Source organism: Vanellus vanellus (genome assembly GCF_965231255.1).
Source record: "Vanellus vanellus genome assembly, chromosome: 8".
Lineage (NCBI taxonomy): Eukaryota > Metazoa > Chordata > Aves > Charadriiformes > Charadriidae > Vanellus > Vanellus vanellus.
Genome location: NC_138913.1, coordinates 23,709,750 through 23,734,264, shown reverse-complemented (window position 1 = coordinate 23,734,264; position 24,515 = coordinate 23,709,750). Strand labels below are relative to the sequence as shown.

Sequence of the window (24,515 nt, the reverse complement as noted above, 5' to 3'; positions counted from 1 at the left end):
AGATGGCGGCGCTCGGCGCGTGGGGCTTGGCGGCGGCCCCCGCGCGGCTTTCGCGCGTGGCGCGGCCGCTGTGGGGCTGTCACGCGCGGCGGGGGCTCGGGCAGGACGCGGGGGCCGCGGACGGTACGTGAGGGGATCCCGTTCCCCCCCCCCCCCCCATCCGCCCGGCCGGGTCTCGTAGCCTGCAGGGGCCCGTTTGGCTGCCCTTGCCCTTCGTGGTGGGAGCCTGCGGTCCCCAGGGGGGGCTGAGGGAGAGGGAAGCGGGATGGGGCGGGTGGGCGGGCGGCGCGGCGGGGCCCTCGCCTGAGGGAAGGGGGTGGCCCGACCGCGGCCTCCCCGCCGGCCGGGTTAACAGCCTGCGAAATCCGTCCCCCTCCCGCAGAGGGAAGAGCCGCCAAGCCTTCCTTTGGGGATGAAGCGGTTCAGAATCTGCTCTACAAAATGACGGGGCTCAACCTGCAGAAGGTTTTTAGGCCGGTGAAGAAAGAGCTTAAACCGCCCAAGTACAAGCTGATGACAGAAGCTCAGCTGGAAGAGGTAGGCTGCGCTGCTTCGTTTTGACATAAGCTTTGCTTTTAGCATACAAGTGTGTAACAGTCCGTATTTCTGCTTCCTTTAATGCTGCTGTTGAAAACATTTCGGTTGCTTTCCTTTGCTTCAAGTCGTTACCTAAATTAGTGGAAATTAGGTGTTCCTTCACTTTAAGTGGTCCATTTTATTTATCCAGTTGTTCTTGATTTTATGGAATATAGAAGGAGATTGAATACTCTTTTTATTTCCTCTTTAGTGAAAATGTCTTTATTATCCCCTTATGCTTCCTAATTGTTTTAAATGGATTTATCTGGTGGTTAGATTATAGCCCTGGGTATCCTTGACAACCTGTTGTCTGACCACAGTCCAGGATGAAGAAGGGGCCTGACTTAAACCGGTTCTTATATAAACACCGTTGCAGCAGTATCTAAACTGTTTAATATGGTTTATGCTTTGGGGCAAATTTACAACGGGAAAATACCTGAAATAAACTTGGTGTTTGCAGTAGTATATGTAGATTTTAGTTTTGGAACTTCTTCCAGGAATTTGTCCAAGTTAACGGTAGTGGTATCTCATTCACATGTAATTCGTCTACCTGGAGATTGAATTAGCATTTACTTCTCAACTGGAGAAGAAGAACAAAAAAAAAAAAAAGATATTAAAAATTTATCTCTAAACAAAAATATTTGTCTCAAAATTGTGTGTTTGATTTCCAATAGCATGGGTATTTTAATTGTAAAATTAAACTACTTTTTTTTTTTAAGGCCACAAGAAAAGCCATCGAGGAAGCTAAAGAAAAACTAATTATGCCCCCTGTTTTGAAAGAACGAGAACCAATTGATGATATCTTAGCAGAAGACAAATTCCTTGAAGGAACTGAAACTACAAAATACATATTTACAGATTTAACTTACTCCATTCCACATCGTGTAAGTAACAATATATTAACTTATTTTAAGAGCTTTTCATTCTTAATTTCAAAATAAACTTTAGGTTTTAAGAAATGTAGTTATAGGAGTCTGCAAAAAGGCTAAGGAGTTGTAAATTCAGACTGGTACAAGGCAATACAAAGACATATTTCTAAATGTTTGCTTCTAACTTGTAATGATAAATTCATATGCTCAAAAGCAGGTGTGTGCGTGGGGAGCTGTGGGATAGTTAGTTAATTATTTTAAAAGCATATGCTTGTGATTCACTATGAGAGCTGACTTCTTCCATACTTCCTAGAAGCTTTCTGTGGAATTGGATTACTTGGTACTGTGCGTAGACCAAAAGATGGAGCTGCTTCACAGTTGCAAAGATCTGGTGGAAAGCTGAGTAAATGATAAATGAATTCACGTGAAACCTGTGAAGAAATAGTTCTTAAATAAAATTGTGGAGTATAGGGATAAAGATGACAGCTAGATTTCTTTGTATAATGAAACATCTAGATTGTCTTCAGTACCAGTAATAAGAGGCTGGAAAAGTCCTTAATGATAGTTATGATTTTATGTTGTCTCCATGGTTCAAACGTGCATATGGTGATGATCCTGTGAAATGAATTACCAAGTCTCCCATCTATTACTCCATCTAAGAGCTTTCTCCAGGAACCTGCTATTTATTCTGCTGCCTCAATGTATTGAAAACTTCCTCTTTACTGTCTGCAGCTCTAAATCAGATAGGCCTGTGAACGAATCTGAGTATATTGTTTTATTTGTTTGTTTTGCACTTGCCCTTGCTTGATTCTAGCACCTACCTCTGAAACAAAGTTAAAAAGGTATAAGACACTTGCATTCCTAATTAAGTAGATGTTATTAAATGCATAAAATCAGGCCAGCAGCAACATTAACTCCATTCTCTGGGTATTAGTTATGTTATCTGTCTAAACTTTGGAGTTGTAGCTTTTTGTGTAGGCACATGCGCAGTAATGTCATAAAATAAAATTAAGATGCAAATATAGTGCTCAATTAGCAGGTATCAAGGGAGAAATTATGCATTTAGCATATAGCAACAATCAGAAAGAAACTGATATTGTTAGTGTGGGTTTGCCAAACATGAATCTTTTTTACAATGGTTCTGGCTCTGAAGAGAGAAGACTTTGGGAGATAATGCTCTTTTTTTACCTTCTTTTCAGGAGCGTTTTATTGTAGTTAGAGAACCCAATGGTGTATTACGCAAAGCAACCTGGGAAGAACGAGACAGAATGATACAGATATTCTTCCCAAAAGAAGGGCGCAGAGTTATTCCGCCAGTGGTATTCAAGGATGAAAATCTTGGGGTAAGAGTTTCCTGGTTTTCAAAACTGATCATTTTTCCTTGCTTGTGCTCAGATAGTGAAACTTTGCTATTTAGACAGAGTAGCTCTGAATAAGCCAGTCTGCTTTTATGTTTTAAGCTGCTTGAATTCTGTTTTGAACAGTTGCTTATCATTGTAACTTACTTGGAATACTTACTATAAAGTTCCAGGATGGGACCAGGTAAATCCTGGGTAGGTATAAATATGATATTGTGCTATAAGTATAAATTTAATTGTTATGCCTTGATGAAACTGTATGCTTAATCTGAAAATGTGAGCTGATCATTCGGAAACCAAAGTTGAGAAACATTGTATTAGTGTCATCAAGGCAGTTACTGCACTTGTATCCATTTGGTCTTGTGATTAAGCGAATACTCACTTAAGTGTTGCCTAGAACAGAAGTATTGTGGCTGCTGTTTTGATTTTGGATAGTTGGAATGGTGTGATACAGAATCTATTCCTGAATTTGAACTGTTTTTTTAGACTGTATTTCAGCAAGACCGTCATGAGGATATCCTTAACATGTGCATTGCTCAGTTTGAGCCAGATTCACCTGACTATATCAGAGTGAGTTCACTTTTCAGTTTTCTAATAAATAATTAATATTAGTGAAGAACTTTATAGTTTGGTTTGTAAGCATGAGTATTACCTGGTGATCAAAACTGGTTTTTATATGTGTTCTTCTCACCCCTGTAGATTACCTGTTATCCTTGTGATGAACATTTTTTTTTTTTGCCTTGAATCACTGAGAACATGACTTCTATCAGGCAATTTTTCAAGTACCTTTTTTTCAAAGTAAAATTTTACCTCTTTGCTCTAGCATTTTTCACCTTAAATAGATTACAACTAGACAGCAGTGAAATGAAGGTTCAGAGGTTATGTCCCTCTCTCCCCAGATTTTCAGTGTGTAGCTATTATTTAGCTTTCTGTTAATGTAAGATGTCCATGCCTAAGTACTAACAATTGGGTTATCCTGGTGTTACCCAGAATTATAACGCATATAAATCTTTACAGTAGTGTGGTTCAGCCTATGGCTTACTCCTGCACTTTAGGGAGGTCTGAAAACAGATCAAAAATTTTAAGTGAGAGGTAGAGGGGAGAAACTGTCATCAAGATCCAGTTATGCTAATGAAACAAACATTTTCTGTGGATAGGTTCATCATCGGACATACGATGACATTGAGAAACACGCCAAGTATGATCTGCTCCGTTCAACAAGACACTTTGGAGGAATGGTATGGTATCTAGTAAACAGAAAGAAAACGGATGGCTTACTAATAGATATGATCCACAGAGACTTGTAAGTGGTGTTAATCGCTTATTAATTCTGCTTATCTAAACAAATAGAAAACAAGTAATATTGTTTGAAAATAAAAATAGTATTTCTGTAAGGTCTATAAAAGTTTTAATTTGTATGAAATTTTAGGATAGCCCTAACTTTTATCTATACAGATGCTGAATGGAAGCATGAACTACAGTCCATGAAGTTGTAGGATATCAAATTAGGTTTCTGCAGAAATTAGCCTTTTGTAGTTGTTGGGGTTTTACTTTTGTTTCCCATGTAACTGTCAGTATACTTCCAGCTCTGGACAGTGCCGATCTTAAAGCCTAACAATTTTATGCTGCTGAGCTCATTTTTGTGTTTTGACACACTGGGTTTTAGAGCAACTCCTAAGTAGCTCAGAACAGAGAGATACACTTTCATTTTAAATGGATAGACTTCTATAACATATGCCACTAAACTTATTCAAAACTCCCTGAAGCAAACAGTATTCAATTGTTCAAAATGTTACTAGAGCTAGGAGAAATTTGTACAATTAGAACTCTTAAGTTGCAGTGATAGTGATTTCCTACTGTTGAAGTTGGAAACTTTCAACAGGTGGTTAGATCTTATTTTTACACCTGAGGACATGAAGAAATACAGAAGTTCCCGTTTTGGAAGCATTGTTAAAGGGAAAAGTCAAATATCTGGACAACTTGAATTACCAGAGTTTGGAGCATCTTTACCTGCCACTCACCCATTTTTGGCTTACGCTTACATTTTTGTAAGACAGCTGTTTCAGTTTTAAATTCAGCTGAGGGCTAGGTGTCACAAAACTTATATTGCTACTTCTGTAAAACATGCTAGTTACTGCAGTTGATGTCAGAAAGCTTCTCATTGGCATGGTTGTTCCACTAAATACTTGTTATTAGGTAATTAATTGTATTTTACAAAGAGATTTTAGCTTTTTACTGCTGAACAGTACATCAGGCTTAACCTGCAGTATGGATAAATTTCTGTGCCTTACCTGGTGCACCTTGGTGTTTGCGTGCTCCTGGTGTTCCTTCTCATGGCCAGGTTGTCATTGTGATAGATGATGGGATGCCTGTTTAGCTGTATGTTCTAATGACTACCTACTCAGTGAAAGCAGAAGTTTATGAAAGCTCGTGGTGTGCAAAGTACACTTTCTCTGAATATTAAGAGACAGTAATTGCTACAAATGGGCCTTTATTTGTTTAGGCTGGATGATGCTACAAGTTTAATTACACTGTATCATATGCTTCATCCTGAATGTCAATCAGCAAAAGAAGCTAAAATGGGGAAACTTCAAGGAGTGGATCTGATCAAGGTATGCTTTTTTAATTTAAGGCTACTTAACTGCAGAAGAGAAAGCTTTTAAACAGCAGAAGCCTGTTTAGTAGTCTAAATTTCTCCTTACCTTAACAAGCAGAACTGTTGTGCATGCCAAGTTTTGGTCTGTGTGGGTGTTGGTTTTTTTTTGTTTTTTTTTTTTTTTTTTTTAAATTATAGCTGCATCAGGATTTTGGCTATAGCTGGCTGATGCACCCCTAGAATCATGAAATCTCATTGTGCAACTGTGCTCTTAATTGTACATTAATCTCTCTCCTATTATGTTTGCAGGTATTTGTGAAAACAGAATCACAGAAAGAAGGCTATGTACAGCTCGCCCTCCAGGCTTATGAAGAAGCAATGGCTGCTTCTACAGCTTCATGAAATAAACCTTAGTTCAGAAATTTACAAACATTCTCTGTACAGGCTTCTGTAATAAATACTTTAACCAACTGACCATTGTAAAATTTTTTTTATGGAAACATGTAAGAATCACTACATCAGCTTGTTATTTTCAGAAGTTCTGTTAATGAACTTATAGCAGTGATCAGGACAATATACCCCAACTTGAATTCTTTTATTGTTACATCTTGAATCTAAGGAATTGCCCACTTTACTTATTGAAGTAAGTGTAGGGTCTGGAGGGGTTTATTTAGGAACATGTTTAACACCACATCTGTCCCTTAAGACATATTACTCTTTTAGCTAAAAGTGTTTTCTGGAAGAGTAACTGAACTATTGATTGTAAACAGATATAAACTAAATAGCACAGTGAAAAAATAACTATATACCTCAGTGAATATGCCAAGAAAAGTCAGGTTAAAAGACTAATGCTCAGCTAATCAAATATTTGCAATACACACTATTGCTGCTGGGTTAAGAATAGTAGAATTAGTACAGTAAATGGAGAATTGAGGAATAGAATGTTTAAAAGGGTTTATTGAATCACTTGATAAATGAAAACATTTTTTAGTATTCATTGAACATGTTGAATTTCAACACACTGGAAGCTGATTCCTTTCATACAGTTGCTGGGTTCTTTCTACATGTATGTGGTCCACTTGCAGTATAAAAATCAAATTAACTTGGAGTATGTAGTCCACAGAACTTCATTCCTTTGTTTGGAGTAATTGATTTGGTCATCTAAAAAGTATGTTCACTCATCTAAGATCTCTTCATCCAAATTGATATCTGTGGTATCGATATCTTCCAGATCCAAGTTATCCAAATCATCTTCCAAGTCCAGCAGCGTCTAGGAACAGGCAAGACTAGATTAAGGTGATGCCAATGTGGTTACATGTTATGATTCTCTGCGATGTATTTGCACATTCTGCAAAACACTAATGTTATAATAATATGTAGAGAGAAGCTACCTTCTTGGTAAGAAACCATCTCTCACAGTTGCAACTTTTTACCATGACCAACTGCATCTGAAATTCACCTTTTGTTCCTTGTAAATGCAGAAGGCTGTAGGAACTGGCCTACGTTACTGTTGCTGCATACAACAGGAAGGGACCCATACACTGTCCTGTCCTAACCTGTGTATATTAATACAGAAAGTAACATTTTCCAGTAGCTCGGTTTAATCACATTATTAGTTGAAGTCTTTCACGCAAAATGAATTTAGTGCTTGTATTTCAGTTCATAAATATATTTTAGTACCTTTTGATCTCTTGTTGGAAGTAGATCAGAATTCTGCAAAACTGTTGTCTTCACTTCTGGTTTAGGAGATGGAACTGGTTCTTCAGCCTTCTTCTAATGAAAAAGAGATTCCTTAAGTTCTTTTGAATCTAAATTCTTTCAACAAAAGCAAGTAAACAGGAGACCTATAATCCCCCTGTCCCAGTGATTCTCTTTCAGAGTTCCCCTCAGTAATTCTTGAGCCGCATCTTCACAGCCAGTAAGTGTTCTAGCCCTCACTCCAACAGCAGACTGTTTCCCCACCCAGTTTACTTAAAGCAGTTGATGATGGAACTGACAGAAAGAAAGCAGCCTTCAGAAAGTATCAGTTAATTTCAAATACTGAAGTGCTGTTAGAAAGTAAGTGATCTTCAAGGTTCTCAGCAGAAAAGAGATTAGATTACTTGAGACTGTCACAGCAGTTTCGGCAAGGACTAGTGCTGAGCTTCGCGTTCCATACCCTATAATGGTTGAACATTCATCCTTCTCTTGTCACTGCTGCACAAGTTTTATATTAAGATAATTCATCAGATAATACAATTACTAAAGTAATGGTACTATGCTGTTAATCATGTTTAGATTAATTATATAATAACCTCCTACAAAACTTCCCATATTCAGCCTCAGCTGTAAGAGACAACTGTTGTTAAAGGAATGCTATCATTAACTGAATGCAAAAATATGCTTTTAACATTAGTGGTCTTGTTTTCAGTCTCTAATGCAAGCCAGTTCTGATTTTTTTAAGTAACTTTTGCAATAGTATTTATTTAACAAATGTGCACACAAGTTTGATTTTGCTTTGATACACAAGAAGCAAATAAAGCTACGTGAAAGTAAGCTAACTTCTCTGAACTGTAAATGAAGCTTTGTAGTGCAATTCCTACGAGGACAAAAACAGAGACAGAATGGAAAAGTTGTGATTTTCTGTCTCTCCCTCAGTTTCCACTGCAGTTCTTTTTAGAAGTTTATAGCCTCAAAGAGTTGTGCCAATATAATTGTCTTTAAGAAATCCTAACATTCCAATTTTCTTGTTCAACCATAAAGTGTATTTGGCACGAGCAAGAATTAGAAGTTGTCATCTTCTGTTTAAGGTCTGAAAATCATTTTAAGCGTTCGTTTCAATCTGTATGCTTATACCTTATATTTAAGTCATGTGTTTTCTGCATAATTGTTGGACAACTGAGGTGGTAAAAAAAAACAACACAAAAACAACCAACCCAGTCTGAGTTACTTCAGACATTGATTAGAACATTTTCAAATAATTGAGCAGGATTCCTAGTCAGTTAGTTATGGAATAGTCTCATTCCATAAGCATGCACACTAGCAAGAATACCAAGCATTTTTCACTACTGTAATATGAAAGAGTTTCCACATTCCAACTACTGAGCTTTTAGAAAACTAACAGCAGTTGAGGCAGTGTTTGTACATGCGATTGAAATAGTTTTTCTGCAGGATGAATTCAATGGTAAGATTCTACACGTACTCACACTAACAGAAGATGACCCAAGATAAGGAACCACACAAAAGAAACAATTTCACAATCAAGTCATTAGTAGTTACAGAAGTAGATTAAGAAGCATCTGAGGAGAAAAAACACGGTACTCCGCTGCAGTGCTTACAATCAAGCCAATTTGTCCATTATTGGTGAAATACCAATCTACCCACCAAGGGTAGATGTTCCCATATAATCACAAAGTTGCCTCTTTCTTAGAATTCATCATCATTTAGTAGTAACACTGACCTGAGGTGCCATTACTCCAGAAGGCTCAAAGCCTTTTGCTTCTTCGAGTAAGTTTCTCTCTTCATTTGGCTAAAAGTAAAAAAAAAAAAAACAAACCCAAAACCACATGTTCATGAAATGTTTAAGTGCTTGCTTTGACTTGCTTAAAGCTGAATTTACACAGCATCAAATGTTTTTCTTCTAGAGACAATAAGAGCTCCCACTTCTTACTTACAGTGACAAGGGGATATTCCCTAGCTGGCCGCAAGTCAGCAAGACTTTGTTTAACATATTCTTCGGCAACAAAAGCTTCCTTTAATCCAGGGAAAAGATTCTCATATTCTGTAGGATCAGCAAGGGACTCGGCAGCTTTTTGGTTGACTTTAGAGAGATTATCCCGCCACAGTTTAACAACCCTGCAGATGCAAACCATCCCTGTTATATACAGCTAATTTTCGCAACACTATTCATGCTCTGCATAGGCTTTCAAGTTACCTTGAAACTTGGCTTGGCAAATATGTCCGTGCAAGAAAAGCAGCTTCTGGGAGACGCCCAGTTTTAATCAGGAGTTCCAAACATGAATCAAGCCTAAAAGATTTTAAAAATGTAATTTTAACCAGTAAATTTAATAAAGACGATTTTTTTCAGATTAGCTGTTTATTCTATTACATTAAAGTGCTTTCATTTCAGATTAAGAATAGCAGCCATCCTAAAATAGAATCAGATTTTCTGAAAAGGCACATGCCACAATCTTTCTCCATGAAGTTTTAAGTCAGCTGTAGTTAACCATGTGAAGAACCTGAGGTTCTTTGCATTTCAGAAAGAACAGAACAACCTGAATCTCTTGCTACTTACTTTCCCTGCAGGAAGTAGCTCATAAATGCAACATTGTTCTTGCCATCTTTTTCGGCTCCTTCAGCTAACTTATTCACCATGTTAGCATTCCCTGAAGCTGTAGCCAGAAGCAGTAGTCCTCCGTAGTCTTGTGCATGGTGGAGACACTCCTGGGCTAAGCCAAACTGGCATTTACTAATGGCAAGCTCAGCAAGTTGCTTCCATTTCTGTTCTGACTAATAGTACAAAAGGGGGAGAGGGAGGGAAAGAAAAAACCAAAAAGTAACCCTCACATTTTTGAACAGCAATTAAAGATTTTCAGAGCATTTAATATGAAAAATGTAAGCTTACTTGTGAAGGTACTATATCCTATCATTACACTTGTCTTGCCTTTGAGATACTATAATTACTGCAACTTCACAGCATGACACAGTGAGTGTTATATGCAAATCATTACACAACTATACCATTACATAAAAAAAAAAAACAACATTTTTTCATTAAACATGGAGGAGATAGAAATAACTCTGAAGATTTAAACAGTAACGATCTCTTAAAGAAAGCTCCCAAGTTAACCTTCAGAATGAAAGAAAACTATTTGTGTCTGTAACTAAATTCACATTCCTTATCACTAACTTCATTATTTTACAAGAATTGTGGGACAAACCCCTGTCTGTCAGTCTTCCTACTGCATTTCTGCAAAGCTTGCCAAGGCTGGAACAAAGGCCCAGAGGCTTCAGTCCTGCCATTCCTCCTCACTTTTAAATACTGGAAATTAAGACTTGGTTCAAGTTTTGTATTCTCCAGGAGTTCCTGTAGCTTTCTGAGCAGACAACGTTCTTCTATCCCCATCCCACAGCTTCGATTCCTTTGAATTACAGGCAGAAGAACTTAATCAAGGAAGTTGGAGGCATTTATATAGCATTCAGAGAGCTGTGCTGCATCCCCACATACCTTTGTCTTTTCTTACAGGGCCTCTTAGATTCATGCTCATAATCAGAATTAGTATAAATTACCAAAAAATATATATGTTTACCTCCGCTTCCACTGCAAGCTGATACGCTATTTTTAATTCTCCAAGTTGAAGAGCAAGTTCAAAACGATGCTCTGGATCTGTAGATACTGCAAGAGCTTGTTGTTTGAAGCCCTGAAATAAAAACCTGGAAGTAAGACTCTGATCTGTCAGATCACACAGCACCCTAGATGTTCTAACAAAAACCCTCTAAACAAACAGTTACAGTACTCCCAAATAAATATGGATAATTAACAAGAGTTTATGCTCATGACTGAGTTTTGCTGAGCAAATTCAATTAGAAATGGGAGCACACTGATTTATTAAATTTTTGGTAACTAAGAAATAGTTGTCTTGCCTGTTTTTCAAGGAAATGTGCAACTCTGGTTCTCTGTTCTTTCGGAATTGTAGGAAGAACTTTGTCAGCCATACTGAAATCTCTTCTCATCACAGCAGTTTGATATTCAAGCACTGAGACCAGCAAAGAGTAGCTAACAATGTTTAGCTCCTTATCACCCAAATAAAGTCGGTTGTCCTTAGGGATATACCCCAAAAGATACATTGTCCTGAAACAAAACAAAGAATATCCATCTTGAATAGATCCACTACCAAATAGTCTATAAAAAAACGCTCCAATAGCTCTTAATGGTAGCAAGAATACTCACATGAAAGACTTTTTCAATACGTACACTTTCACATAACACTGTTTATTCCCTGCAAGATCACATTACTGCCTCAGAACATACATTAGCATGATACAGTAAGAAAGAGTAGTAGTGGCACAGCAAGCAGGTGACAAGGTTCACCATATCCTAGCTTCACTGAAAGCACCTTTAACACTTGCTTATAACCCGATGCAGGAACTCACCTGTCTAAATGGGCAATAGTGACAATTTCTCCTCCAACGTAGTAGTTAAGTCTGTTTACAGAACTGGTGTAAATAAAGCAGTCTCCTACCCACAAGCCTGTTTTCACAATCTCCTGAATCTCACCAAGAACCTGCAAATTAAGTATGACATAATCAGATATATAAAAAGGTACTTTTAGAAAGCAGTAAGACTATTGCATCTTCAAATTAAATTTAATATTCTATACTTAATAGTTGGGCAAGTTGCAAAAATAAGTTTAGATGGAAATTGGAAGTACTTAAACAGTGCTTTTAGTTTTACAAAAATGCTGTAACATGTGAAATCTCTCCCTTAATTCTTAACCAATTATAAATCTAGGAAACAAGCACCAAAGTAAACATTAAGCAAGATGATTAACTAAACGTTAATCAAAGACAACTTTCCTTGTGAAATTTTTGTTTCTGACAGTTCACAGCATGAGTTCCCCCCCCCCCCCCACTTGTTCTCAACCTTCAATAACATTTCAAAACTTGAAAACTGCATAAAAAGTTTAAACTACGTAGGCATACTATCTAGACATGTATTTTAAAAAGAACCTCTATAACTCTGTGAGAACAGTAAACAGATGTAAGAAGAGAAATGCAAGCACAAAGTCTGTTGTGCTGGGATTCAAACAGGGATACTCTCCCCAGGGAACCCAAACAAAATGGTTAACACTGTTCCTGAGGCAGATAGACACTGTGTGGTACTCAGTGTTCTGGAAACTAAAATTTAATAGGTCTATGTTAAGGACTAAATTTGCTGCACACTCTGGGAAGACTTGCTTCAATGGTCTGTAATCCCATTCCATTTTGTAAATAGAAGGTACCTCAAAAGCATCTTCAATTCCATCTTCAGTGACACCTTCATGTGTTTCTTGGGCTGCTGCAACTTTTTCTGATAGATATTTCAGAATGAAGAATGACTCTTCCGTAGCAATGCAGACAAGCTCCCCTGAGTCAGACCAGAAAATCTGTATAACCAGAATCAATAATTGCACTGTTTTAGAGACCCCAGGTTAAGGAAGGAGGATGTGTAAATTAATGTTAGAACATACTAACTGTAACAGAAGTTTTAGAACCTGAGAAGCCAACACATACAGGGATTTCCCCCTCTCCCCCCTTCTGCTACAAGATTGAGATAAACTTAAGTTATTACTTTATGATTGACAGCTTGGCTTCATTCAAGAAAATCAGTAGCCTAGTAAAAAAAAAATAAAAATAAAATCAGTAAACACAAAGAGGTAAGTATCTTCAGTCCCATTGAGAAACTTACATGCTTGGGCTGAATTTCAATTCTGCGAATCAATTCTGTATTTTCCCAATCATAGAATGCCAACCCATTAACAGATCTGACCCCCAACAGGAAGCCACCATAGATGCCTGCAAGAAAAAAGGTGGAAGAAATCCACATTGTGCAAAAAAAATGCACCAACATCTATTTTAAAAGTAAATACTTACCTTCTGCTCCAAAATCAGGTTTGAATGACTTCTTCTCTTTGAAATTTTTAAATATCTTTACAACACTGTTGCTCTCCCTGATTGCGTATCTAAATAGAGATTGCATTGTAAAAGACAAATAATTATTCAGCTTCCAAAGTAGCAAATTACTGAAATCGTAAGGTGCGACAAAACAACTGCATTTGATTTATCTTCAAAAATTAGTAGAGTGCCACAAATGGAAAATTTTAAAGCATGACAGCTATTGAAAGTTCATTATCCACACAGGTTTTAGTCTTCAGGCCAGTTTACCATTTGTACAGCCTGAAAACTACCAGCAGCAAATTTACATTAATACAAAGGAAAAAAAATCTGCAACACTTACTCTGAAGAATCATGTGCCCATACAAACTCCTGTGCAGAACCAAAGCTCTTGTTTCTCAAAGCCATAGCTGTGTAGATGATGTATTCACCATCGCCACACACTACTACAAACCTAGAGCAGGAGAAAGATTTATCTGTTGGATATCTGTGTTCAGCTCAATAGTCATGATCAAGCACGCAGATTATCTGAAAAGTTAAAGGCTCCCAGCCCAATATAATCATCACAAATGCAGACAGAACAAGAGCTTTATATATGCCAAAAATGTCACAGAACTGGATTTTTCTCTGCATGATGTTGCTAGCTACTTGCTATTCCCTTTTCCTTCTGGTGTCCACCGAGCAGCTCTTGCACCTTGTATCCCTCTACCTTTTCTTTTAATTTAACTTATGTGTTAACAAAAAACAATTCAAGAGAAGTGACAAAAGAATGCAGTTTGCCACTATAACCTTATACATTTTGTTTGCATACTTCCTCCTCTACCTAGAATGTCTAACTTGTCTGTTTAAGCTGCGAACTCTTACAGGTGAAGCCCATCCATTACTCTGATTTTACAGTGCCTGACTCTTGATACACCTGTTTTCCACAGGCTCTCAGCCACCAGCACACATGCAACTTATTTTTTTCATTAAAATTTTTTCCAATATAAAATAATAAAAGAAACAAACAAAGAAAAATCAGAAATGTTTAAGTATTTTGTTCTAAAATGTATTACCGTCCATTAGGGTTGTGCTGAATTGTCTGAGGATAGATTTCACAGCTCCCCATATCCTTTACAGCCAGCGGCAATCTTTCTCCATCTTTGATTTCAGCATCTCCCATAGCTTTCAAGTTAGCCTGTTGGACTTCTGAATGTTTAGCCCAAATAATTTTTCCATTTGCATCCATGGACATGGCAGGTTCTTCACGACCAAGCTAGGAAGCATAGCATAAGAATTTAGCAGATGGAGAAAATACATTCGTGATTTTCTTTTCACTTGAACACATCTAGTGAAATACCCTGGCTCTGTCTAAAAGTCCCAATTAAAATGCCAAATGTTCAGTATTTTACATATTATCACAGGATCAGAAGTCAATTGCTCTGTACACAGGACAGTGATGAATCACCATTTCTTATTTCAAATCATTAACTGTACCTTAACAATAATGCTGCCTTCATCATATCCCAAAGCCACATTATTGGATCCTCTTAAACTGGCCACACACCACACTCTCTCCATACCATAGTTGAGTGTACTTTCCAGGCGGTAAGTGCTTGAATGCCAAATGCGCACAGTTCCTAGAGGAAAAAACAAATGTCTCGTATCTGTTCTTTCAATGTGAGGGCAGGAGGTGGGTTATCCACACCACAAGAAGGGTTCTCCCGTAAGTTCTTGCCCTGTTCTTTGTATATCAGAAAAAAAAAATTACCATCTTCTGAGCCTGTGATAATAATAGGCAATTCAGGATGGAAGCTGACACATGACACGTTTTGAGCATGTCCTTCCAGTGTTTGCACACAGGTTTTATTCTGGAAAAAAAAAGTCAGAAGTACAGGTATAGATAAGAAACATGTTGCTACATTTTTACCCTCATTTCTTAAAAAAAAAAAAAAAAAAAAAAAAAAAAAATCTCCCCCCAAATCCAAAATTTATCTGGAAACATTTATCTAGATTTCTTCCAGTAACATTTATTTCCAAGATGCTCAAACAACAGCATTAGACATATTAAAAGGTATGATTGTATTGAATTAATTTCTCCTCCACAGAAGAAAATATTTATTTCCCTTCACATAGCTGTTTTCCTCTATTTTCAGATGGGTTTCTGCCTAGAAGGTATGCTCTCTCTGAGCTAGGTGGCACAGATTAAAGCAAGACAGAAAGCTGAGTTCACTGCAAAAAAATGAGAGCAAAACATCTGTCAGAATCTAATTACAGGTGAAGTCAGATCTAATATTGACTTTTTAAAGAACGTTCATTCACACATTTGTGAAAGAAAGCCTACTCTGCTTTAGATAACTAAGATAAGACTATGTAACTGATGTATACAGATGTACATGGTGGCGGCAAAATTTTAAGCACTCTTATGCAAGAGTCACTACTGCAGTGCAGACTTAAATTAACAGTGCTAGCTTTAACTTCTGAGCTTGGATTTACCCTAGGGCAATATGCTTTAACAACGTGAAAGTACTATCTAACAAATTTTATACACTTGTACACAGTAAGAACTTATGAGTTCTAGGTTCCAGCAATAGTACCTGGATTCAGCCTCTCTCTTTCCTGGAGAGCATTCAAATGAGTCACCTAAAGACCTCTGCAAACTGTCAAGTACAAGTGCATGTGAGCATACATGCATGTGCCTAGCTAAATGTGCACAGGATAAAAAAGGAGAGGGAAGGGAATAAAGAAAAAAATGAGTAAGAAGTGAAAGGATGGAAAGAATTGATACTTGAAGAATATTTACACTGGAACATAGAAGAGGAGCACCTGAATCCACAAAAGTAAAAGGCCAGAAGGCAGGGATTACTAGGTTACAAGAAAAAAAAAACCACAATGCTAATACTATGAACCTTATGTGAAATTTAATTCTACAAGTTAGCTTTGAGGTTATTTAAATTCACAGTAGGTTTTTGCAAGGGTTAACAAAATTTTTTTTTTTTTTTTTTTCAGAAATATTTATTTGCATGAAATATTCCCCCCCTTCCTTCTTTCCATGGAAAATGGAGGAAAATCTGCTGGTATATTCTAGTCCTTTCCCTCTTTTTCTATTTCTTCACTAATGGTTGTTTTGCTATGGCAGTCTGCACAAAAGTTTATGAAGAGTCTAACACATACCTGGTAGTCCCAGATCTTAACCAACCGGTCATCTGCACCTGAAATGAGGTACGGCTTGTCTCCTCCGCTGTAATAGTCAATGCAGTTTACTCCTTTCTCATGGCCTTCCAAAGTGAAGTTGGGTGAAGAAGAGCCAAGCTGCCACACCTTCCCAGAAAAAAAAGCAACAAAACAACCCAACAATAAAACACAACCACATGTAGTTATTTATCTTTTGCATCCAGGGCAACCTTGCCAAACAGAGTAGGCATTCAGATGTACATTTACAGTTCCAAATATACGGAATATGAAATTCAAAAGATACATTTGTTTTTCTTAGGTGAAGAACTTGAACAACTGCTTATCAAACTACCAAGCCCCACCATTAAGCAGAAATAATATGCTGAGTTGCAGACACTGGGCTCACACCTAAGAACAATGGAATTGGTTTCTTTCAACTTTTTTTTTTTTATTTAAGGACATAAAACCATGTAAGACACTTGTTTAAGAAGTATCTGTTCATAAAGTTAAAAAATAGACCTAGAATAAGCAATCAACTGTTTTTGTATATACAGGTTGCCCCCAACTGTGTCCAGAATTTTTTTTTTTCCAGTTTCATTAAATGAATTACAAATCTCATGCTAAATGAAGACTCCAAATGAATTGAGTCAAGTTGTAGATATACTTCTATTTTCCCATGACCACCACATCATATCAACATTTATACACACCTAATATCAACATCTGAGGATGTAGGAAATCAAAACTGGCTTTTTACAGCCGTTATACTGATAATTTATAGGGAACATAAAGAAGTCTCATTGCTCAGATGGCTGTAAATATCTAGTCCTATGTATTTAGTAATATTTTCACAGCAAATGAGACTCATCAGGGTCCACCATGAGACAGCTGAAGACATTTCACACGATAGACAGCCAAGCACATGAAAATAATGTGAAAAATGCCTTTACTTTTTTTGTTGTTTGTTTGTTTAAATGCACACAGTTAAAGGCTTTCCCACTAAATATATATTCCAATTCTCCCAAACTACTCATTGACAGTATAAGCATTACCCTTCCCCAATATTTCTGTGTAATCCAGATGGAAATGCAGCACTTCAGTTTAAAGAACCACATTTCAATGATTAAAGGTGACAGGTAATAAGTTTACCGAATTACTTACTACGTGTGTGTAACTTGAGCAATGTTCAGGTCTTTGTTCAATAAAAATTCTATTATTACACCTGCTTTTAAGAATTGTGACCCACAGTCCATACAGTATTATTGGTTTGAGTATTCTGTCTGATAATTACTTAACAACTACCCCCCCCAATACAGTTCATCTACCTTGATTGTCCTATCCAAAGAGGCACTGGCAAACTGATTATTGTCTTTTGGGTTTATGACAATCTGCATGACATAATGGGTGTGTCCTTCAAACACCTGAGAACAAGACCATTTTTTATCCCAGTCCCAGAGTTTAATAAGCATGTCATCTGAAAAAAATAAAAAACAAACAACCAAAAAAAACAATAAAACAACCACAAAACAAAGCTTCAGTTAGTTTAATAGATTCTGATACCTACCTTCTTAAACTATGTAATTCTTAATAATTTCAAGTTAAAGGCTCATTCATCCTTTCTCTTCCAAAGGAAGCACTCCTAATAATATATTTTTCACCTGTAAGATTACTAGTCCTTCCTTGCAGAAGAACCACAGGGAGTACAAGTTTCTCAAAACAATTGTCCAATAAAATGGTCATAAAACTGAAAGAAATTACTCTGCCCAGCTCAGCTACACATTCTATTCAAACCATGCATCTGTTTTAAAAAGGGAGATTAAGAATTTATATTACGGTATTGAATCATTAATCTTAAAATACTGAGCCGATATTAAGGAATTGGACCTGTGCTTTCTTCTGCAGCATCTACTCTGATGAGCACTAAGGAACAGGCAGCAGAGACAACCAAGCTGGCTTTATTTCAAGCGTAAGCACACTAGCTTCAACAGCAAAACACAGAAATATACGGTACTTCTGATTCAAAAGGCTCTCTGCATTCTTGTAGAGCTCTGACTGCATTAGTAAGGTTTCCAGGAATGAAAAGGACGGAGAAGCACAATGTAGATGTTCTTGGGGCAGATCTATTGCGATCTTCCAATCCTGAGTGATATATATTGTCCCAAATAACAGAGAACTCAGTAGTATTTTGGGGGGAAAAAAGATGAGTTATCTGTTGCTTCAGGTAATTAGTACATATATGAACTTTCCCTCCGGCAGATATTAAGCAAGAAGGTTCTCTGGTTTTCTCTGACAAGAACACAAACTATTGTATTTTAAATAGCAAGTACATTTGATACTCCATTAAAAAACAAAAATGCACATGGCAAAGAAATAACATGAAGTGGCAATGGTCACGTTCGCTACTTGCTCAAGGATTCCTGTTTCAGCAGAAAAAGGAAAACCCATGCAACCCCTCAGTAGACAGAAATCTAATAATAGCTGGTTAACAAATATAAAAATACACGAAAGAACTCTTACCGCTGCTTGTCAGTATGAAAGGCTGTGTGGGATGCACAGCAATACAACGAATGTAATCTGAATGTGCTTCAAACATGTGAACTCTTTCCAATGTGTTATAATTAAAAACTCTAATTTGCATGTCATCCTATGAAAGAGATTAAAAGCAACCATTAAAATAGGACTCTATGTAAAATACACCTTATATTCAATGCAGAGTAGCTAGAGAAAAAAAAAACAACAATTAAAAAAAACACATTCCACCATTGAACAGCCTCTAACCACCAAATGTTTAAGGTGTAATTAACATGGAACACACAGTATAAGCAACAATGATCGTGACATTTTCATAGTCACTGAGACTCAGCCCTGTTGCTGAAAGCAGCTGTTTTACCCTTTCCTTACTATTTCTTGCTACTGCATTGCAGCATCCCTTGGGAAAGCTAGGACAAATACAGCTGCGCACTGAGTCAGATCAAGAAACTGACCCAGGTGAAATTAAGTTGATAAAAACTTTCATCAGTTCCTAACCCAGTTCCTATACAGCTGTTTGAACTCCTGCGCTGCCAAGGAGGCAGCATCCTACCCCTTGGGAAAGAGCACCCACTTGAAATAACTGGGTCATGGCAGCATAAGACAGTGAAATAACAAGAAATTTTTTTACTTTGTGTATAGGGCAGAAGACTAAAAAAAAAAAGACAAAGTTTTAGGCAATTTAGACAAAACCACATTCATTCATCAAGAAAAATGTGTAACCAAGATTAGAATAGAACTATTCCTCTCAAAGAAGTAGACTTACTGTATAAAAGAACAGTATTTTTCTTGAGGTGAACAAAACTCTAAAAAAATTGTTTTGAATATCATTAAGAACAAAAGCAGAAAGCAACTTTTAAGTCATCTTACTTAGGACAGTCAATAGTCTCATGTTAGTTAAAGTAGCACTGCTAATATTTAGTCAAAATTGGGTACTGAGTGTGTTCCAGTTGACAGTAAAAGTTGAATCTAGATCTACCTTGCACTACAGACAGGATTAGCCACCATATTAGGTTGCTCTTCTTTGAAATGAAAAGTTTACATTTCTGAGATTACTTAAACCAGAAAATTTCTGGGAAACTGTAGTGAAGTATTCCTTTCCCTTCTACAAATTCATAACAACCATAATATTAGGTAATGTACAAAGTAATGGTATGAAGAGAAATAGTACTGCATATGGAAATCACAAGAAGAAGATATCTTACAGCTCCTGTAACCACCCAATTCTTTCTTGCCACGAATTTGGCAGCTCTCACTGGTAGGTCACACACTTCAAAAGTCTTCACCAGAGTCTAAAAATAAAAATAATAAGTTTATAGCACTGGATAAAATATAAGTTTTTAAATCACCTTTTTATCTCTTCTTAACAGTGTCCAACTCTCCAAAGAATCCTACAACATTACATGTACGCTTTTTTAAAGGAATATACCTGTCCAAGAGGCAAAAATACTTGCCTGTTCTGCTCTTTTATCACCACCTTTATGTTCTCCCTTCATGCTCCCCGCCCCTCCCCATATTGTTTGGAGCTGCTTCCCAATTTCCTCTATACTTCATAGACAGGTAGAGGTCTAACAGTTCCTACAACATTCACAAATACAGATGGCACATACAAGACAGAGGCATCCAATCTCTCAGACGGAAAGGCATTAGTTTGCAAGAAATACACAACGGAGATAATTTTTGAAAAATAAATTTATAGCAAATGAAACACCATTAGAGTTATAGCCCAAGATATTCCTTGTCTATTATTATAGTGACTTTTGTAAATACGACAGGGAGAATACAGTCAATTAGTGGGAGTAACTTAAGATTCTTCTTGTGTATCTACTATTGGAAAATAGAGTTCATACATCTTTCCGTTATGAAGATTTCATAATAAAGAAAAACAAAAAATCACCTGGGTTTCATGGTTCCAAACACAGACACTGCCATTGTAAAGGCTAGCCAACATCCATGGTTCCGTGGGATGCAAGTCTACACTCTTCACCCGGTCAGACCGAGCTGTTAGTTTCCGCTTTATATCAAGTCGGAGAGGCTGGAGAGGAAAAGAATTGAGAATATGAAGTTATACAACATAAAACTGGCACAGGAATATGATGGAGAAAGGAAAGCTGAAGTTAAACCTTATAATAAAATGAGTCAATCCTTCTTTTCAGGCAGACAGAAGACCACTATTTTATATCCATCTGTTTGTTTCTGTAGGGGGTTTCTGGAAACATCACATCTCTACCAATGGCAATGGGTACATTTAATTTACTTTTGTGAAATTCACCTTTTACAGAATGAAAAAAAGTCTATTTCCAGCACAGTCAAAAAAACCCCAAAAAGCACTGCACATCTTCCCGGTGACCCTGAACTACTAAAGCAAAGAGAATTTGCTTCTAATACAAATGACAGAAGATGAATCTTCCTGCTATTTCACTTGAAAAATCAGGTGGAGAAGCCAGTTATCATAGCGAAACACAACATCTGCCCGTTATAAATTTATTTCCATTCACAATTCCAACATTAAGTTTTAGAATGGAAAAATACGTTGTAAAAACTGGGGGAGGGAAAAGTTGAAGTCTTTCTGTTATAAAGAAGTCTTTGACCTCTTTGACCACTTTCATCACTGGTTATGCAAAGCCAGAGTATTTAAAAAGCATAAAGTAAAGCAAAGTGATTTTCTAAAGCATTTGAGACATTATAGATTCATTCAGACACTCAAAGATTGCTGAGCTCACTTAATGCTGCTGACATTTTATCTCAGAGAGTGTAATGGGTGATATCTGATCACAGAATGCTGTGTGCGTTTTGTAGCAGAATAAAAGTAATAAGACCTGCAGTTATATATGTTATACACTGCAAGGAGAAAAAGATACCTAGCTATCATGTAGTACCTGTAACTTACAGACATGATATCCGACAGCAGAGAATGAACTTGTCATTTATTTCTCCTGCCATAAATACTAGAAAAGTAGGCAAGACAGGTGCACACAATCCTGTGCATATCCTTGGAACTGCTCTTACCTGCTGCTCCTAAGGACTAGACGATGGCTGATCTAAAAGGTTAACTCAACACATACTCAAAACACGATGACAACTGTTAGGTCTGTTCGATAAATTATCACGCAATCCCACACTGGTGACGCAGCCCAACGGATCTGCTCTGTGACCGCAACCTTAATGATGCCAGGAGACTTTCAAGAGCTTTCTTCTGTATTTAACTTGAATTACAGAATAACACTACAGCCTGTTGAGGCAGCACGGGCACAGGGAAGCCCGAGTCAAACCCAGCAAGAAGGCCCCGCACAGACTTATCATACAATCATAGAACGGTTTAGGTTGGAAAGCACCTTGGGAATCATCGAGTTCCACCCCCCCTGCCATGGGCAGGGACACCTCCCACTAGACCAGGTTGCCCAAGGCCACGTCCAGCCTGGCCTTGAGCACCTCCAGGGATGGGGCCTCGACAACTTCTCTGGGCAACCTGTTCCAGCGCCTCACCGCCCTCAAAGGGAAAAATTTCTTCCTTATCTCCGACTCGTCCTGCCCAGAGCCGACTCCAGCTGCCTCAGGCAGCCCCGCGGCGTGCGGAAGGGCCCCGCGGCGGTGCAGGCCTGGCTCCCGGCTCGTCCCGGCGGGGCGGCGGCTCAGGCCCTCGCCCCTGCGCGGCCTCTGGCTCTGCAGTCCACCTCCCCGCTGCAGCCCGTCATTAACGGCCGCGGCGCCCACCGGGACAGGCCCCTAACCCCCGCCGCACGGACCCCCGGCCCGCCGCGCTCCCCGGGCGGCAGGCCCCGCTGGCGGTGCGCCCCCTCCCTCCCCAGACTCACCATGGCCCCGCGTCGCCCCGCGGCAGCGCCGACGGCTGAAGTGTCTCCGCGCACCGGTCCGGCTCCGACCCTCCGACGTGGAGCTTCCGGACCCGCTCGCTCTCGCGAGAGTAGCGGCGAGAGCACCCGGGGCTCGCGAGACCGGGAGAAGGGGAGAGACCCCGCGGGATGCCGGGATATGTAGTCGGCAGCGCCCGGGCCGCCCCTCGCGGGGCAGGCTGGGAGTTGTAGTTGCCGCGCGAGGGAGCGCGCGCCCCCTCACCTCAGGATGGCTGGGATGGCCATAGCGGCTGTGGCGTGAGGTGAGGCGAGGCGAGGCCCTCGCTATCCACTGCCACGATCCTCTGTGCAGCCATGGACCTCTCCGTTAGATGAAGACGATGATGATGATGATGGTGGTGGTGGTGGTGGAGAGCTGCCAGCTTCTGCCCAGTTGTGAGCGAGCTTGGGAAGAAAAAAGCCCTCTGGTCCTCTTTGCCCGCTCAGGGTGGTCTCTCAGTGTGCATAATGGTGACGCTGGTCCTCCGCGGCGAGCGTGAGGGTACTGCAACCCCAAACGGCATCTTGTAGAAACATCGTGCAGAATGTGAGATTTTGGGAAGCACCAAAGCACAAGGAACCACTGTTGCAGAAATGTCTCCTAGCACTGCTGCCAGATTGCCTTTGATTAAAACCTGCAGCCCCCACATTTCACTATGTAAATGAGAGGAATAATATGGATGATATTTATATTCATTGGGATACGGTTAAAGAACATTCTCCTTTTGATACAAGTGTTCACCTGGGATCTAGAAGCCCCCTGTGCTCTCTCCTACAACACAGTAAGAAAGATTACATTGCCCTGGAGTGTTTACAGTTTGAAGGACATAAACAAACAAAAAGATGACAAAGATCACTTCAGCTCTTGCTATTTTCACTCCAAGAGAGCAAAGACAGAAAAGACAGATACTTAAAATTCGAAAAATACAAGCCTGATGACAATAAGTGAAGAGAGAAATGCCTGAAGCAAGGAAAGGGGCACAATGTTGTCAACTGTTGTGGGTGAGTTTAGACTTTCAGCTCTCTTTGAGGCTTTCTTTTCACTTTCATTTCATTATATTAATGATTATGGGATAATGCTTGAAACATTTGAGTACTGAATTTCAGGATGTAGAATCTGGATAAGCTTGTTTAAAAGTAATGATTTGAGTAAAATATATGTCTTTTGAGTCTCATTAATGATTTTTAGACAGCTGAGGCAGAACACAAAGAAAAACAGGCTGGAACACTGAAAGAAGAAATGTAGGGGAAGGATACTCATATTAAAGAATATAGGTAGTGGAGGATGAACAGCACGCATTGCATATTTTTCCTTGAAAAACTCAACAAAGTCCTGTCCAGAGAGAGATAAGGGTGTTACAGGTGAATCGAAGACAGCAAGGAAGGGAAATGAAAGATGAAGGAATAGAGCTTGTTAGTCAAGAAAATAACAGCAGGGAAAGGAAGAAATTACTTTGCTGTTAGCTTCTCCTGGGAACTTGTAATAATAGAAAAACTGTAGTGCAGAAAAGAGGCGTAGGGTATAAGCTAAGGCTGACCTTACAGGAGAAGAGAAGCAGTGAAATAAAGCATTGAAATTAAGAGTAAGAAATATCCATCACAGCTGGTAGATGCAAGGGTACCAGTTCTGAGTCAAGAAGACCATGATCCACAAAGCACTGGAAATTAAATGAGTATACAGAGGAAATATTATTATGTATTTGTTTTCCTTTCATATTCTTTCCTATGCAACCTGTAGCAGCCACTGTTTCACCCGGGGTTATATACAAAGTAGCTGGAACCACAGGGAGTCTCTAAGAAGACTTTCAATACAGACATTAAATAAGAACAAAATCTCTACTTTGGGTTCTTTTATGTGACCCAACAGCTATTGTTATGTCTATTTGCTGAAAGGTATTTTTCAGGTAAAACACCCTAACCAAATGTTTTCTTCCAGAGTAGCAGAACA

General features: G+C 38.6%; 2 protein-coding genes across 4 annotated transcripts; one reads left to right on the top strand and one right to left on the bottom strand.

Moving 5' to 3' along the window:
• Positions 1-2: 2 nt before the first annotated feature.
• Positions 3-5,861, top strand: MRPS22 (mitochondrial ribosomal protein S22; the record flags this gene model as incomplete). Its single annotated transcript, XM_082487285.1, has 8 exons — positions 3-123; positions 383-537; positions 1,296-1,460; positions 2,645-2,788; positions 3,290-3,373; positions 3,961-4,106; positions 5,307-5,415; positions 5,709-5,861. The coding sequence occupies 8 exons, from the start codon at positions 3-5 to the stop codon at positions 5,799-5,801; spliced, it is 1,017 nt and encodes a 338-aa protein (XP_082343411.1). The 3' UTR covers positions 5,802-5,861.
• A 483-nt stretch (positions 5,862-6,344) lies between these two features.
• Positions 6,345-22,610, bottom strand: COPB2 (COPI coat complex subunit beta 2). 3 transcript variants are annotated; one of them, XM_082487403.1, is made up of 22 exons: positions 22,529-22,610; positions 20,611-20,748; positions 19,919-20,005; positions 18,702-18,828; positions 17,510-17,658; positions 16,185-16,331; positions 14,782-14,881; positions 14,508-14,650; positions 14,087-14,286; positions 13,375-13,485; positions 13,011-13,099; positions 12,826-12,932; positions 12,380-12,523; positions 11,532-11,662; positions 11,022-11,229; positions 10,688-10,798; positions 9,673-9,887; positions 9,313-9,405; positions 9,053-9,233; positions 8,839-8,907; positions 7,080-7,172; positions 6,345-6,669 (listed from the first exon to the last, which is right to left on the bottom strand). In XM_082487403.1, the coding sequence occupies exons 1-22, from the start codon at positions 22,529-22,531 to the stop codon at positions 6,574-6,576; spliced, it is 2,742 nt and encodes a 913-aa protein (XP_082343529.1). In that variant the 5' UTR covers positions 22,532-22,610; the 3' UTR covers positions 6,345-6,573. The 3 variants fall into 3 exon arrangements, with proteins under 3 accessions (XP_082343529.1, XP_082343530.1, XP_082343531.1); XM_082487404.1 differs by having other exon boundaries at positions 7,080-7,169; XM_082487405.1 differs by lacking the exons at positions 20,611-20,748; positions 22,529-22,610 and having other exon boundaries at positions 19,885-19,983.
• Positions 22,611-24,515: the final 1,905 nt, after the last annotated feature.